At 38.6% G+C, this 18,331-nt stretch overlaps 1 protein-coding gene across 4 annotated transcripts in view; it reads left to right on the forward strand.

Annotated features, from left to right (window-relative positions):
- MPDZ (multiple PDZ domain crumbs cell polarity complex component) overlaps positions 1-18,331 on the forward strand; it is a 168,859-nt gene that overhangs the window by 141,368 nt on the left and 9,160 nt on the right. For all 4 annotated transcript variants that reach the window (XM_023508124.1, XM_023508119.1, XM_023508115.1 and 1 more), the window contains 8 exons: positions 7,108-7,200; positions 7,291-7,365; positions 8,585-8,759; positions 10,530-10,675; positions 11,165-11,248; positions 11,515-11,708; positions 14,324-14,471; positions 17,856-17,942. In XM_023508124.1, coding sequence (XP_023363892.1) covers positions 7,108-7,200; positions 7,291-7,365; positions 8,585-8,759; positions 10,530-10,675; positions 11,165-11,248; positions 11,515-11,708; positions 14,324-14,471; positions 17,856-17,942 — 1,002 coding nt within the window. The remainder of the gene's footprint in view (positions 1-7,107; positions 7,201-7,290; positions 7,366-8,584; positions 8,760-10,529; positions 10,676-11,164; positions 11,249-11,514; positions 11,709-14,323; positions 14,472-17,855; positions 17,943-18,331) is intronic.

Genomic DNA, 18,331 nt, shown 5'->3' on the forward strand with positions numbered 1-18,331 from the left:
CTTTTCTAAGGAAGTTGTTATCAGGAACCTAAGACCTTAGAAAGCTCCAATGTATTATCCACCCAAAGCTTCCATTTATATGTAGATTTCAAACAAATCTAAAGATTAGGTAACTGGATTGTATTTATTGATGAAAGTCAAAGTAAGGGGAATATTCATTTTAAAATTAGCTGGACAAGAAGAGGCAATTAAGCTTGGTTTTAATGCTTTGAAGTGTGGGCTTTTAGAGTCATTTAACTTCTCTGGGCTATAGACAAGCTATCTGTTCCACTGTTATCAGGTATATGCAAGCCTACCCTTCAAGCCAAAGAAAGAGGCTCACAAATTTAGCTTCTCAGAAAGTACTACTTAATAGAGACTTATATATGAAAGTGATGTCCTGGGTGACCAGGAGGCAGTAGATCCCTGCATCCACCCACTGAAGATATCCTTCACACAGCAAGCTTTTGGGGTAAACACTTTCTTTGTGAACCTCAGGACTGTGGGGAAGTTTGATAAACATCTTTATCAGTGGTTACACAGTATTGCCCCTGGAATCCGAACACCCCAGAACTCAAACTATTGCAGGAAAATAAGGCCCCCTGGAGAGTAAGAAACACCTGAACATCCTTGTTTAAAAGAGGAAGGGCTTTATTTCAGCCGTTGGAGCCCAGATGGACTACAGTCCAAAACTGGCCGAGCTCTCTGGCTGGCTCTGTCCTTTTTCTTTTATCTCCAGCCAAGGGTTCCTTGTCCATAAGTACCGTTCTCACTGGCCGGTTTGAACCGAGCCGGAGAAGGCAGGCTCAGGCTTTTACAGAAGCAGAAGCAAGAGTTAGTTCAGGGTCCCAGGAAGTTAAGTTTCTATAAATTCCTCAGAGCTGAGTTACCACAGGAAGCTTTTTGTTCTTTCACACTTCACTTTTTCTGAGTATTCTCTCCCAGAACAACTTGGAATCTGAGTGAAAAATGCAAGCAAATTTTGTGCGAAATCCGAATGCTGCTTTGGAATGTGGATGCTCAGCAGGTTGCTGATGTGCTTTTGTGCACACGTTTCCCCAGCTCTGGGCCACCCTACACTGTGTCCTTCAGTTCATTGTCAGAAGCTGTAGCGAAAGCATCTGGGGTGATTTTCACTGCTAATTTTATGCTCTTGTGCCTGTTTTTTTTTTTTTTTTTTTTCTATAACCACAACTAAGTGTCTTTGTCATGAGTCCTAAAAAGCATAATGAGGAAAATCAGAGTCAGAGGAAAGCTGTGAGAGCTACCATCGAAGTGAAGAAAGATCTTATCGCTAAGCGTGAAAGTGGTACACGTGTGGCTGATCTCACTGCTGTGTTCCGGATGCCTAAATCACTGTGTGTATGATTTTGAAAAATAAAGAAGCTGTCAACGTAGCTGATGTGGCAAAAGGGGTTAGGGCGTTGACCTCCAGGAGATCAAAAAGTATGGAAGAGTTGGAAAAACTTCTCTTAGTTTGGATTCATGAAAAACAACTAGCTGATGATGTGATTTCTGAGATGATGATTTGTGAGAAAGCCAGGTCCTTTGATGATTTAGTGAAAGGCATGCCTGACACTAGTGCTCAAAAGAAGGGCTTTAAAGCCAGTAGGAGGTTGTTTGAGAACTTGAAGAAAAGGGCCGGAATCCATAGCATTATGGACAGAGAGGCTGCCAGTTCTAATTCAGAAGCAGCAGAAAAGTTTGTAAAGGAGTTTGTGAACAGTGAGGGGTGTGTTTTGAAATAAGTGTTCAATTTTGATGAAACAGGCCTTTATATTTTTAATTTTATTAATTATCATTTTTATTAAAATATTTGTTAATATTTTATTTTTAAATTAAATCATAGCTGTGTACATTAATGCAATTATGGGGTACAATGTGATGTTTTGGGGGTTTTTTTGGCTTTTTTTTTTTGGCCGGGGCTGGGTTGAACACACCACCTCCAGCATATGGGGTTGGCACCCTACTCCTTTGAGCCACAGGTACTGCCCCAATGTGATGGTTATATATACAATTTGAAATACTTTCATCAAACTGGTTCATATAACCTTCAGGGCATTTTCTTAGTTATTGTGTTAAGACATTTATATTCTACACTTAGTAGATTTAACATGTACCCTTGTAAAATGCACCATAGGTGTGGTCCCACCAATAACCCTCCCTCCATCCATCCTCCTCCTGCTCTCCCCTCCCCCCTCATCTTTCTCCTCCACCTTGGGCTGTAATTGGGTTATGGCATTCATATGGAAGTGTGGGTGCTTATAAATTGGTTTCATAGTAGGGCTGAGTATGTAAAATCCAGTGTATTTACTGTTAAAATCATTTTGAAAATTCGAGTTTGTGGGACCCAGGAATGGATTAATCCAGTTTCTCTTATTTTAAAGGGGAAAAATTATCTTGAAACTTGAATGGGGTTCTAGAACAAATTAAGTTTGAATTCCAAGGTATCACTACAGGCGTTGTTTAGAGACCTTGCTGCAGAATTCCTTGGTATGCAGGAGTCAAATATCAATCACCATGGCTGTTTCGTGTCAAGATGCTGTCACTCTTGCCACGCCACAGGCTGCTTTCCTATACCCTTTAACTCTGTGGGCTTCACGTTCCTCATCTATAGAATGGGGACAATAGTACCATCACATTAGAGATACTATTGTAATGATTACAGAACTTATATAAAGCACTTATCACAGTACAAGTTATTATAGTTATTTTCATTATTATTAGCCATGAGGTTGAGTTACCTATAGAATGTGTATTTGAAAACATTCCTTGAGGAATTCTTTGTTAAGAATGATGTTAAGTGACAGGCCCCACTAAGCCTATATACTTTTAACCCCATTATAAGATGGATTGGGGAGTAAAACTCAATTAAACAAAGAAGGGAGTATTAACCAAATGCTCATTTGAAATACTTTGTCATTTATACTGTTTTGTATTTTATATTATGATTTGTTATTTGAAAGAATAATTTGATGGTAACATCACATTTGTTCATTATGCTGCTTACTTCTCAGCACCCCTGAGAGATGGGCTATTATTTTTCTCATGTTTACCTGTTCCCATAACTACAAATAGTAGAGCTAGAACTTCAACTATAGTTTTCTGCCCCCAAGCCCCATCTCTCCTTGGTTTGGTTTGCGTCTGGGCCCCCATCTAATTTTTTTAAAACCTCTGCATGTTTTTCTACTTCAGTCAAACTAACTTGAATCAAAATCCCATAGAGAATGTTTTGAGAAATTTATCCCTTCTTTCCTTTGCTTGTATTACTTGGATATTATTTGTGCTTTCTTTTAGCTTACTAAATCTTAACCTATACTAAAGACCGACTTAAATCTCATCTGTTTATTTTGATATATTCCCACAGTATTTTGACATATATAATGTTACTGTCAGTGTCTTCGTTTACGTTTCACTTAACCCTGTTTGGCCCAAGAGTATGTCTGTTATTGTTAATTTTCACATGAGTATCTTTTTATACGTGTAAAATGCAGACATGTTGAGAAAGGAAACTTTTATCCTTTCTGTCCTACCATATTAGGCTGTGTAGTACACATGGCTCATACTGAGTCAGTATCTGGGAGGGAAGAATGAGTAAATACTTCCATGAGTGCGTGCAGGAGGGAGGAGACTCTTCCAGGAGAGGCCTCATACTGAGTATCTGGGAAGGAAGAATGAGTAAATACTTCCATGAGTGCGTGCAGGAGGGAGGAGACTCTTCCAGGAGAGGCTGGAAGGGAGAATACTTGTCACAATGTCTCCAAATGGGAGCCTGAAGACAAGGTCATTGCTAGTTCTGTTTTGTCTCCTTAGAAATGCTCTTGAAAACTCCATTATCCTTTTCCTGTTTAATCTTTTACATTTTGGTGGGGGGGCTGGGGTTCGGTTTGAACCTGCCACCTCCAGCATATGGGGCTGGCGCCCTACCCTTTTGAGCCACAGGCGCCACCCCGAATCTTTTACATTTTTAAAATGGGAAAGTAGAAGTATAAACACAAAGTTCTGATGTATATAATCTATTCTCCAGCTGACTAAAATATTAATTTCATTTATCAGAAAACATTTTTTTATAAAAGATGTATTTTTAGCACAGGCCACCTTGGGGAAATACCTATTCATCAAAGCAGGTAACAACCCTCTATGATTGTCAGAGGTCACTTTCACAGCCATACAACTGTATGTGGTGAAAACTTTCAAATGCATTTAAGAACTGTCCTTTTTAATTTTAGGTAATCTTCTACCTTCACTGTAGTTCTCCTAATAGTTAATAATAGTGTATTTGGCTTAATCCCACTTTTAATTCTTATTTACTCTTCTCTAGCTGTTCAATTATACAACTCTTTCTCCAAAAATATATTTCCTGGATTTGTTTCACATTCCCTCCAGTATTTTAATAATTAGCACAGAACAATGTTTCTCAGATCTTTTCCTTCTAAGACTATATATAGTAGGCAGAAGTAAAGTGCATGATTAAGAAGTTAGATAAGGAATGGTATACTCACACCCTGTTGTCTGTCTTACATATCATCCAGCTCTTCTGATATTAGCAAATTATAGATGTTTGTATACTTATTTATTTTTGTTGTATTCTAAGTGGGGTTGGGACATACTATATATTCAGAGGTATAGCTCGTTGTTCCTTTTAGGACTTTACTTGCTGAAAGTTAATACCAACAACAAAAAAAGCCAGCTCCATCAGACTCGATCAAAGAGGAGGATGTGTGGACTCAGGCCAGCAACCTTCAAGAGCATTGATTCTGAGCCTCAGCAGTGTCACCAGGAGCCAGTTCTTTCCCACTCTCTGTGACACTGTGCCATCTCAAGGCTTAGCTTCTTCATTGTTTTAGAATGGCTGCCAGTATAGTTGGGGCCATGTGCTACTTCGTTTACATATAGCTGGGGGGAGAGGGAGAGAACAGATGTTCATACATTCTGAGCACAAGTTCCAAAATGCGTCCTCATTGAATCAGTTCAGATCACATTCCTACTCTTGAGCCAGGGATTCCGGCCATGAGACTAGAATTGTAGATTTTAAGTTGTTCAAACTCCATTGTTCAGCTACTTGTCTTTTGCTATCAACAAATTAGCACAAACTTAGCAACTTAAAACAGGGGGCATTGATTGTCTCATAGTTCCTGAGGGTCCAGAATTTCAGCACAGTTCATCTGGATGGTCTGGCTCAAAATCTCCTTTGACACATTAGTGGTTAGGGTTGTAGTCATCTGAAGATTTGACTGGGGCTAGAAATTGCTTCTAAGATTATTTACTTAAGTAGCTGTTGCCAAGAGTTCTTATTTCCTCTTCCTGGGGCAGCCTGAGTGGCCCCATGACAAATAGCAGCTGACTTCCGGCAGGGTGAATGGTCCAAGAGGAACAGCAAGAAAAAAGCCCTGTTTCCTTTTTTGACTCAGCTGTGAACCAGGGGTGCCCAACCTTTTTTTCTTTTCTGGTACACATTGGAGGAATAAGAGTTGTCTTGGGCCGCACAGTAAATACACGAACACTAACAAAGCTAATGAGCGAAAGAAAAGGTGTGTACGTACTTTTTGCTATAACTGACAAGTAAAACATTCCTCAGATATCTGCGTGCAGTCCATGGACTGCAAGTTGGACTCTGTGATAGCTTTTGCCTTATTGGTTAGAATTAAGCTACTAAGTCTAACCCATATTCTTGCTTCTCTTCTTAAAAATAAGTTTATACTTCTACTTCCCCATTTCAAAAATGTAAAATGAAGGCAAATGTATCAAAGGGTTTCTGCTCATATTGTGAGCAGAAACATCCTGAAATGTGGAGAAAGAGAGCTCTGAGGGGAGGAGGAAAGTGGAGAGAGTTGTTAGGGGAAGCAGAGGAGGCAGGGTGGGTATTCTTGCAGAAATCTCCCAGCTTTTACAAAGGGCTGGGGTGTTAGGTAAATAGCAAATGCCACTGTACCAATAAAGTTCTCTCCTGACTGTTATGTGACAGATATTATTATTATTATTCAATTTCTTTAAATAAAGAGCATTTAGGTTTTTTGAAGGTAAGAAAATTGAGGTTTTGAGATGTTAAGTGGCATATCCAAATTTCTATAGCTAGGTAGAGTGTAAGCTCAGTTCTGATCACTCTAAAGGTGCAGTTTTCTCTGGCTGTTACATATGACTGCAATGAGAGAGGGGACAGAGAGAGGCTCAGTGACAGTCTGAAACTCATCAGGTATTAATAATCTACCTTGGAAAAGCCACCATGGTGATAATCTTTAAAATGATGGTGACACCTAAACCTCGATGTCACATCATGACCATCGGTGTCTCTTATAGCGAGATGGCTCTTGTATGTATATGGGGTATTTTGGAGCAACCATGGCAAGATAACCCTTTTCTCTTTTTTTGTATTTTACAACTTCTCCAAGGACAAAAAGCATAATGAAAAAGATTACTAGCTCTGGCCAGAATGAAAATGTTTAAAGCTCTATTTTAATTTTGCTAAAGTAAATGTTAAAGAAAGATAAAGTCCAGTATTACTGCACATTTGGTTTTGATGAAAGAAAATTTGGAAAACATGGACAAAGTAGGTGTAGCTCCCCAGCGTTGGCAAGTTCTCATTGTGTGTCTTGAGGCTTGGAAGGGTTTTCACTGTGCAGTACATCCAAATGCTATTCTCTCAGAAACAACTCTTGAGTAGTCAGCCCCAGAAAGGACATCACAAGCAAAGCTAATTGCAGTCTTCCTGCTAAGGAAAAAAGGTGGCAGAAAAGAATGAAGGGGGCAGACCTGCCTGTTAGTTCTAAGCTAGTCTAGGAAGAAAGGAGAGGCAGGAGGATTCTTGGGTTGTTTCTGGATGACTTGTTCAGTCACCCAGTTATCCAAGATTAAATTCGTGAATGCTGAATGTTTTGATTAAATTATTGAATGCATCCTTGCTTTTTGGATTTTCTATTAGAGCTACTAAAGATATCACACATATGGGAGGAGTAAAAACACTGGAATATTTGATGGGGAAAAAGTTATAACAATTTGAAAGTGTACTTTAAGAAAGAGATTTCTGACAGTGGACTTTCAGGGAGTTTTAATTACTTTTATAGCCCTTGGGTGTCTGTTTGAATAAAAGCAGTCTGGGTCTTCTAAGTGTTCTTCCTCTTACTTTTCTAGGATCAAGGGGGTTTGGGCATTGCTATCAGTGAAGAAGACACGCTCAGGGGAGTTGTCATAAAGAGTCTGACAGAGCACGGCGTGGCTGCCAAGGTGAGGCTTTCACCTTCTCACTGTCATAAAATGGTGGCGGAGGGGATGACTTCTGGAAGATCACATGAAATCTTTCACGTTTCCACTTAGGATGGACGCCTGAAAGTTGGAGATCAGATCTTGGCTGTAGATGATGAAATTGTTGTTGGCTATCCTGTTGAAAAGGTACTTTTGAAAAATAAATAGTAATATAAACCCATCTTTGAGCATGGCTAAAGTGTTTGTGTGTGTGGTCATAGGGAATTAGGACTATGAAGCAATATTAGACATATTCCTGAGGAAAAGAAGAGATCAGTTAGTTCTTCAGTTGCCACTTGCCAGGCAAGATGATGTTAAGATAGTTTCTATTGCCTGGAAGGTAATCGCTGGGCATTTTTGATAAAGGTCATTTCAGTTTTCCCTTGGGAAAAATCCCTTACAATGACTAACTTAGTGTTACGACATAGGAATTCTTTCTAATTAATGTTTGTTCGTGTAAATATCCATTATACTGCTTTATAAACAGATTTACCATTCAAGTGTTAAGTGCATAACTTATTGGGGTTAAACAGTTCTTGTTCCTAAATTTCTTCTCCTCAAAAGAGATCATAATACTTATTTGGAGTGTCACTTCAGGCCTTTCACATGTAAGTGCCAGAAAAACCTTTATTTTCCCTGAATTGTAATATTCTTTTTGTTTCTTATAGTGAGGAAGAAACAAACCAGCAAGGAGCTTAAAGCTATTTTTAAAAATTCAGTTTTAAGGGTGGCACCTGTGGCTCAAAGGAGTAGGGTGCCAGCCCCATATGCCGGAGGTGGTGGGTTCAAACCCAGCCCTGGCCAAAAACTGCAAAAAAAAAAAAAAAAGTTAATAATTTCATGTTATATATATGTATTTTAACTTTACATTTGCCTTGATTCTCCTGTTGCATGGTTTTCTTCCTCTGCTTTTAACATATATATGTCTATTTTATTAAAAGTGTTTGTATAAGTTGGTTCAGATTCTCTGTAGAATGAAGATATGGATAAAATATACCATTTAAGAGGGCTGCAGAATTTCTAGATGGCCCTTGTATCGTTTTAAGGTTGTAGAGATCCAGAAAAATGAATAAAATTAATTAGAGATATAAAAAGTTGAAAGCCCTATACTTACATGAGGAAGAATCTGGGCAAAATGAAACTTCCAATAGAATTCTGGCCGTGGCCTAATCTCTACCCAGGCGTTCCGGCAAGCTACAGTCATTTCTTTCTTTGCCCGTCAGATCCAAAGAAGGAAATCATTTGCTTCAGTCTCTTCTCCCAACTATAAATAAAGTTAGATTCCAGCAATAATGGTGACTTATTGGAATAAGCCTACTAATTGGCCTTTGAATTTTATTTCTCTTCCACACCAACACCCTGCCAGTTTATTAGTCTATTGAAGACAGCAAAGACGACAGTCAAACTTACCATTCATGCCGAGAACCCAGATTCCCATGCTGGTACTTCAGGGCCTGGTGCAGCCAATGGAGAAAAAAAGAACAGCTCCCAGTCTCCAGTGGTCCCACAGTCCGCCTCCCCGGAACCAGAGACCATCCGAAGTAAGGGCTGGGCTCTTGAGAGTCCTGTACAGAGAGCACACAGCAGCCAGCCTGGCGTAGGGCTGGAAGGTCCTCAGGGAGCCCTCTGGTGAGAGTACGCTATAATGAGTGGGGCTCCTGGCAGGTAGGCGATTGTGTGCTATGCATTAACCAGCCATGGATTCTTAGGAAACCCATCCTGCTTTCTCCAAGCCTCAGCTTTTTTACTTCTAAAATGATGAACTGATACTCACTGTTCTCCAAAGAAAACTTTGCTGAGGATACCTGTGATTCTAGGTATCTAATTAATGAATTAGAAATATCATCTTGTAAACAACTTGTTTTATGCTAAGAAAACAAACAACTTGTTTTATACTAAGAAAGTAAACAATTTCTCTTAGCCACAGCTTTCTTATCTGTGCAGTGGAGATGCAATGACCCTATTTCACAGGTAGGATCAGCACCATCCACCACTACAAAGAACACTTTAAAATGCTAGTCGTTGCCATGGTATACATTGTAGAGTTGAATTCTTACTTTGTATCCTGTCAAAATAGATGAAATGGATGTATATGTGCAGATGGACTGTGGGATGACACTTTACTTGTGTGTAATGAAACAATAAATTCCAAGCTCCGCATAATCAAAAAAAATTACTTAAACACATGGGTTTCTCTGCATCTGGAGGGAAAATTTCTTTGGGTCTCTAACTGACCTTTTGTCGAGTTTTTAAGGAAACACTAGTTTGGGACAAAAAAGTCTTAAAGTAATTCATCTGTGAAAGTAATCCTTTATTTAGAAAGACTGAATAATTTACTTGAAGTGTTAAGATTTTATGGAAATTTTCTTATTTTTTATTTTTACTCCAATCCCTAAATAACATTGTCTATAAAAATATGAAATGCTAAATGAAAACATAAAAGAAAATATCTTACACCTGTTCTTACCATTTCGAGAGCATGAAAATAGTGTTTTTTATTTCCTAAAAAGAGAACATCTTGTCTAAAGCATACGCTGCTCTACCAAGTGTCCTAGCTTCCCCAAAACATGCTATTTGCTGTATGCTTTTTGTTGTATCATAAAGCATATGATACGATATAAAGGCTATCACAAAAGAAGGCCACAAATTATATCATTCTTATTTTCTGAGGATCTGTTCTTCCCTCTTCAATTCTGACTATACACCAGGACTTGATGATATCTGAGTTTATAAAACTTCAAGTGAGATCGAAGGAGAAAATAATCCATGCTCAGAATTGATTACATAAGAACACATGTTCTATGGTAAGAAGACAAGGAAAATAAAAACATAGAAATCTCTGAAAAGCAGGCACCATAACCAAAATGATTAAGAGTGCTTTGTGTTTTGTGGTCTTCCCTGAATTTGCTTCTCGGTCTTGGTCACATATATCCATTCTGAGTTTTACAGATCTTTAATTTACAAGAAGTGTGTTTGGCCCCAGTAAAATATAGAATATCAAAGTGAAAGTAGAGGTCAATTCAACTCTGTTCGCCTGTCTTTATATCCTATTCCTTTATATGTAGCAATTTAAATACAGAGTAGTGTGGAAGATAATCAAACATGTAATTTTTACCCAGAGTTCACAATGATGGCTTAAAAATATTTGTTTGATACTCATATGTAAGATAATTAAAAGATTAAGGTAAACTTGGTCTCCTTTATCCCCAGTCTTGAGCCCTATGCCCTGCCCCACCCCTCAGAGACAACCAGGGTATTGAGTTTGAATCAATTTTTATTTGTATTTTGTTCCATTTTAAACTCATTTTTAGGTACAAGTAGATCGTCCACACCAGCGATCTTTGCTTCTGATCCTGCAACCTGTCCCATTATCCCTGGCTGCGAAACAACCATCGAGATTTCCAAAGGGCGGACAGGGCTGGGCCTGAGCATCGTGGGAGGGTCAGATACGCTGCTGGTGAGCATCCCCCAGAGGGGCTGCTGCTGCACACGCACCTTTCACACGCAGCCTCCTTCAGCTGCTGCACACGCCCCCTTCAGCTGCTGCACACGCCTCCTTCAGCAGGCCCAAAAGGCCATTGTCGGGAGGGAGGTTTCCATCAGTTCTGTACATGAAGTGGAAAGGCTGAAAAAACTGTATCATTCGTTGTTACTTTAATTTTGTCAGACGTATATTAAAATGGGTATCTGGATTTTTACTTTGAATAAGTCACTACTGACTCAGTAAAATTACATTAGAAAAAAAGTTTCAAGTGTCTTTGAGCCTTTTAGCAAAAATTGTGTTGTTTTAGTTTTTCTTAAATTATAATATGTGGTTTACATGTACATCCAGTGAGTATATACCCCTTATTTCTGTCTATGAAACTGTGGTGCATTGGGGCTCCATTTCTGCTTTCCATTCCTAGAGGATGAAGTAAGAATGCGTATATTTTGTTTGGGCCCTTAGGGTGCTATTATTATCCATGAAGTGTATGAAGAAGGAGCCGCATGTAAAGATGGAAGACTCTGGGCTGGAGATCAGATTTTGGAGGTACACAATGCCAGTCTTTTTGGCGAGGGGGGCCGGGCTGGGTTTGAGCCCACCACCTCTGGCATATGGGGCCAGCGCCCTACCCTTTTGAGCCACAGGCGCAGCCCCACAATGCCTGTCTTTGACCTTCAAATTTGGTGGAGAAAGGCTGTCGGGAGGAACATGTTTCTTTCCTTGCTTCTCTCTCTTTCCTCATCCTCCTCCCCACCCCCTATCCTTTCTTTGCTTTACTGGTTTCTCACAGGCAGTGTCCCTGTTCTGTGCAGGTGAATGGAATTGACTTGAGAAAGGCCACACATGATGAAGCCATCAACGTCCTGAGACAGACACCACAGAGAGTGCGCCTGACCCTGTACAGAGACGAGGCCCCGTACAAAGAGGAGGAGATGTGTGACACCCTTACCGTTGAGCTGCAGAAGAAGCCAGGAAAAGGCCTGGGATTAAGCATTGTTGGTAAAAGGTGTGACTGAGCAGCACAAACCTAATGATATGTTGGAAATGGTGGGACTTAAATTCTTTCAAAGAGTAATAGCAGTAGTGGGATCCTATCAGTGGCTCATGTTCTACAGGTGGCTGGTGTTAGCCCAGTCACTGAGCGCATTGGTGCTGGGGTTTTAAAATTAGTATGTTGGAGGATTTTTATGGTACTCAACAAAAAGTCAAAAGGTAATTTTGTGTTTAGTGTACCTGCTGTATTTAGGAATGAAATTAGGTTTTGGAAAACGAAATAGGTTGTGGTTCTTGACCTCAAAAAACTCAGAGTCTCATGCAGTGTTTTTCAACCTTTTTTATCTCATGGCACACTTTAACCTATAGTTAAACTTCTGTGACACACTTGAATTATATTGATCGAAAAAAAGAGTAAGAAAAAGGATATACTTACAGTGCTTTGAAATTCTCTCGAAAATAATTAAATTAATAATCTTTATAATTTTTGAGGCACACCTAAGATCCTCTCATGGCATACCAGTGTGCCACTGAAAATCACTGGTCTAGGAAGTAAGAATTAAATATATTTGTATAACAGAGGAATCTCATGATTGATAGATGCACTCTGGGGAAGCCATGTAAGCAAAAAGAAAGGGGATCAAGTAACCCTAAAATAAGTGAGTTAGGAAAACTTCCAGGGAAAGAGCTGCCTGACCTGAGGCTAAAAGTGATAAATGAGCATTGGTCTATTAAAGGGGCGTGGAGGATATTCTAGGGAGAAGGATGAGCATTAGCAAAGCGTATCATCAACAGGGGACCTAAAGCATGAAACAAGGGGCCGTGGTGGAAGCTTAGTGAACACACATAAATTTAAATGCCCAATGTATTGAAATATTTACACATAAAATATTCTTAAAATATGTATATATAAGTAATATTAAGAGTATATAATTCAGTAAGTTCCATAAATCTCTCTTCCTTTTATTATTATGAAAGCTCATCTGGATCTGATCCTTAGACTATACCATATAGTTAAACAAATGAACTCAACATTCATTAAAAAATTCTGTCATCTGCTGTGGCCCTATTCTTGAGCCTCAGGCATCTACAGTTTCAAAGCAGCTTATTTTTTCCAGTGAGTAAAAAATCTGTGAACTTGTGATCTTTGTATTATAATATCTTTCTTTGGGAATAGGCATTCTTTAGAGTGCCCAAATCAACATCATGCAGACCTGGTTCTGCAGTGATGTCTTACGGCAGTAAAGGAACATACACCAGTTTGTTTTATCAGAGACAGCTAAAGGCTTTTTTTTTAATGCACAGAAAGATTATAGCATATTAGAGTCTCAGTGGGAATATGTCTTGAAAATTAGACTTTCCTTTTGGCCTATAGTATCAATAGTGTGGTTCTTATGAAATAAGATACACTTAAAATTCATTTTGGGTGCCAGCCTAACACAACACATGGGTTAGTTATCAGGTCACTGTAAAAACCTACATTAATGAATCCTAAACCGTTTACCTTGGGACAAGCATAGTAAAACCATCTAATCCAACATCCATATTCTAAAGATGGGAAAGCAGAGGATAAAATGGTAGAATGCTTTGTTTAAGGTCATGACCGTGGCAAGAACAGATGATGTAATTCTCCTTTTACTATACATTGCTATTTTTTAGTTACCTTTGGATCTTTACAATAAAGATTTTTTGGTGTTTTTACAGTTTTGTGAAAGAAAGGATTGGAATAAGATTAACTTTTGCTCATTTTCATAAATCTATCTTGTATCAAAGTTAGATCTGTAATGATCTAAAATAAAAGATATCACAGCAGTGATACTTAGGTTTTTGAGTTAATGGTTTTAGTTTGAAATACCCATCTGTTATTTATTTTCAGTAATGAAGATGATAGTGATGATGGGGCATATTAATATTTATGGAGCCTCAGGTCAATATCTGTTCAAAGCTTCTTTATGAGTGTGGAAAGAATAGTAGATTTAACATTGAAGGAGTGACTCTTTAAGTCTTCCTTGTGCTACTTACTACCTACGTGACCCATAAAGTGAAAATAGTGGTACACAGTTCTACTCACGGTGTATAGTTGATGAAGAATAAATATGCTTATGATAGATTGTTTCAATCAATGAAGTACTGTAATGCATAAGCTATTATTTGTCAAAAAATCTAATTCTAATAATAATTGTCCCAGTGTTGCTTAAAACCATACAACTTTTAAAGTCACAAAAGTAGCAGTAAAATACTTGGTTAAAAATCTGGCTTTTCATTAAATAAGCATTGCATTACAATTGAGGAAAAGGGTTGCACCTGTGGCTCGGTGAGTAGGACGCCAGCCCCATATACTGAGGGTGGCAGGTGCGAACCCAGCTCCAGCCAAACTGCAACAACAACAACAACAACAACAACAAATAGCCAGGTGTTGTGACGGGTGCCTATAGTCTCAGCTACTTGGGAGGCTGAGGCAAGAGAATCACCTAAGACCAAGAGCTGGAGGTTGCTGTGAGCTGTGATGCCACAGCACTCTACCAAGGACGACAAAGTGTGACTCTGTCTCTTAAAGAAAAATAAATAAATAAAAATAAAAACGATTAAGGAAAAAGTAATAATATTGAAATTCAAAATTGTGTGCAGAAATGATACTGGAGTATTTGTGTCGGACATTGTCAAAGGAGGAATAGCCGATGCCGATGGAAGACTGATGCAGGGAGACCAGATACTGATGGTAAATGGAGAAGATGTCCGTAACGCCACCCAGGAAGCCGTGGCTGCGCTGCTAAAGGTAAAAACCAAATCCCCCAAATACTGTTGGATAATAGTATGGAAGAAAGAGAACTTGACATTGGACTCCCATCGTCAAATTAGTACTGACTTTTTATTTGAAATGTCGTCTCAAATCAAACTTAAGATACCATGTTTCACTGACAGATTTTTCACCAGTGAATTCATGATGTATGACTTATTATAAATTTATTTAGTATTAGTAAGAATGTAAACTTAATATATGTAATACGAGTAAATATTTTGTTTTTAAGGTGTTATAAGTATCTTTTCTTTAAAAAAAGAAAGAAAAAATATACTTATACTACAAAGAGAAAAAGCAGAAGTCTCAGTCTTTATTCCCTCATATTTATTTATGAGCTTATTCATATTACATCTGGCTTAAGTGAAGATTTTCATTTCTGGCACCAGTGCTCTTTGAGAAATGACTTGGCAGAACTGCTTCATGGCGGGTGGGTGACGCAGGCAGCAAGAAGGGGGCCCACAGCACCTATGGGGATAATGCTTTCTGGCCTTTCCTGACCCAGCCCCATCCTTTACCCCTTTCTGAGCACACAAGATTAGACATATTCATATTTTCCCAAAGATGAAGAATGTGGCAGAAATATTGACCCTGTATGACTCGTAAAAGGGTATGTTTGGTTCAGATCCTATTTGAACTCAAACTATGGAACTATTTAAAGTCCAGGATTAAAATAGAAGCAGGATTGGGTAGGGCATTGCTTATGCAAGAAAGGTAATTTAATGCATCTTCACCTGCAGTATCTAAACTGGGGCCTGCTCTACCAATGACAAGGCCTCCATCCCTAGTATAATTCTGAGCGTAAGCACAATTCACATGCTAAAGTAGATTTCCTCCAAAGAAAGCTCTCGATAAAGGATCATTTTTGGATTGGAAGGGCAGAACCAGTGTCATTTTAAAAATGAATTGTAAAGTATAGACTGGTCATTTAAAACACAGTTTTGAGGACTTATAGGTGTCTTCCCTATCAGGAAATATTTTAGCTTCTAGAGGGGAATTTTCATTCCTTTAAATGAGGCAAGGCAATGCTTATCTCTTTGTGGGTTTTTTTTTTTTTTTGGTTTTGGTTTTTACCTAACATTGCTTTATGACTTGAAGAGATGTAATTCAGCTTTGCCTAGAAAGTCGTCATCGTCAGTACACATGTCGTGAGGACATAGTAACATAAGCCTGCATGGCGGAGCCGGGCAGCTGAAGAGCCTCTCAGAGGCTGGGCTTTGTGGAGGGATTTTCTAGGGATCCTCTTATTATTGACCTCTGTGGTTTGGATAAGATCTTGTTTATGAATGAGTATGTAAGTGTAGTTATTAATAAAATACACATCAAAACTTATTTCTTCCTTAGAGTTATCCATCTTTAAAACATAACATAATTAGAATTCTTTAAGGAAGAATAGCTTTCTTTGGGAGATAGTTCTAAAGCAATTGTTAGCTCTGTAAGATGGATATAACTCAGATTTACAGAAAGAGAGAAAAGAAGGTATCAGTGAAACAATGTAAATGCTGTTAACACCAGTTAAACCATCATCTAAAATCCGGCTTGGCCGTATATAATGAAAGCCGGAAGTGTTTGTGTAACTTGCAGGTTTGTTACTCCTGCTGCTGCTGGGTGTTGTTTTGACTCAGTAATTCTTTATCTAAAAATCTTGTAATCCTCAATAAAGAAAAATTTCATTGAAGTGTTGTTGTAATAACAGGAAAACTGGAAGCGACATGGTTTACAAGAACTGCATAAACTTTAGGTAGATGCCAAATATGAAAAATAGGCATAAATGCACCTATTTGAAATGATGTTCATGACAACTGTTTTAACCTGAAAAGGTGGGTCGTAGACAGTAGTTCCCGCTCATCTGCAGTTCTGCTCTCTGTGGTTTCAGTTACCCTCAGTGCAGTGGAATAATAACATTCTTAAAGAGACATCACATTCACATCGCTTTACATTGTCGTAATTTTTCTGTAGTTATTGTTGTTAATCTCTTACTGTGCCTAATCTATAAATTAAACGTTGTCATGCATAAATATGTATAGGAAGATACAGAGTTTAGTACTATCCATGGTTTCAGGCAAGCACTGACGTTCTTGGAACATACTCCCCATAGATAAGGGGGAAAATATAATCGATGGAGATCACAAGACAGAAAAATACATTTGCAGCCTACATACAGCTAAGTAAAATAAAATCTTGTAAGTTTATTTAACAGTAATTATGAAGTAATCTTTATCATTATGGGGTCCTTAGTTTTCCTTTTTCTATTTTATTTCCAGCATTTTTTTAAATGACATGAATTCTTTTATAATAGAACAATTAAGTTAAAATTTATTATAATTATGAAAACCTTGATAAAGAGTTATAGCATTGCTTAGTGAATAAGGGATTCACATATTGCAATTCTATGAGCTGACAGTAAAATAGATTCAAGAAGAATTTGATAAGTTTTGGATCAAAATACCCCACATCAGACAACCAACTTATGAATATTACAGATATATTTCGACCTTTTCGACATTTGATTCCTGATGAAGATGATCCACAGTAAGACGTCCTTGGTTCCCCCATCAGAAGCAGCGTAATGTTGTCAGTGCTGCACTTTGAGGTTAACACTGTCCATGCTCCACACTGCCCTGAGTCTTGTACCTGCATAACCTATCACAGCAACGTGTAATTCTCTATACTTCTTAAAAAAGCAGAATGATGGACAGGAAGTTTCAGTATTCCTTATGGTCATATGACTGGTAAATGACATAGTCTGGATTTAAAGTGCTGACTCCAAAAGCCCACAGACTCAAACATCTCCTTGTGCTCCTTGCATGCCAGACAGCCAGCAGGGTGGACGCCTATGGTTTATTTGGAAAGGACTACAGAGCATCATCTTCAGTGCATGTCTGGTGTTTATAGCTACATTTATTTAAGTTTGATATAGTAAATCTATTCAGGTAGAGCATGGCAGTAGAGAATTTACCCAGTTATCTGAATTGTTCAAACAGTTTGTGGTGGGGGGTTATGGTTTTTTTTCTGGTTTTTAAAGCCTGGCTTGTTCAGCTCCGTGGGCTCGTTTACATCAGTGCGTTTCATGCCGTCATTCCTCCATTCTCAATCTCTCTTTGCCGTGGTGTCGGTAGTCTTCATATAAATCATGAGGTCACACGACAGACACTTGGTATGGTCTTCTGCTGCTTGTTATTATTTTTAGTCGTTTTAATGGTTTAAAAAGACAGTTTTCAGAAATAATTAGAGGTATCTTTGGCTATGGAAATCCCCAAAGGAAAATGCCTTTTAAAAACTCTGCCTTGGAGAGTAAAATGTATGCCTAGAGCTGACTGTACCATTTAACTAAGCATTTCCATAAAACAACCCCTGCCCCAGTGTTCCCTAGGCACAGTGACCTTGGAAATCGGAAGAATCAAAGCCGGTCCATTCCATTCAGAGAGAAGGCCTTCTCAGAGCAGCCAGGTGGGTAGCTGTGGAGCACCAGGTGACACAGTCCTCCTGCCGAGAGGGCTCACAGGTGCTCCTGCTGTGGGTCTGTGCAGGGTCACACACAAGGTCTGACCCTTGGCAGCATGATAAAGCGATTGTGATTTGAAATGGGGAAGAATGAGAAAGGAGAGTAGGCAGGTAAGCGAGGTGTTGCTCTGGAATAGTTTGTAAGCCATTAAGGAACTTGATTTCAAGCATTCTTCTGTTTTGATTCTTTCTTCGTAATCTCAAAAGTTGACTACTTGGTAGATGTAAAGCTTACCGAGATAATGTATTTTGTAACACATGTTAATCAATATTCAAATGAAAAGTTTCATACAGGTGCTTAGTGCCACGTATGACAATATCATGTTAAATAGTTA

The sequence above is a fragment of the Otolemur garnettii genome, unplaced genomic scaffold (genome assembly GCF_000181295.1).
Source record: "Otolemur garnettii isolate 467f Iridium unplaced genomic scaffold, OtoGar3 scaffold00006, whole genome shotgun sequence".
Lineage (NCBI taxonomy): Eukaryota > Metazoa > Chordata > Mammalia > Primates > Galagidae > Otolemur > Otolemur garnettii.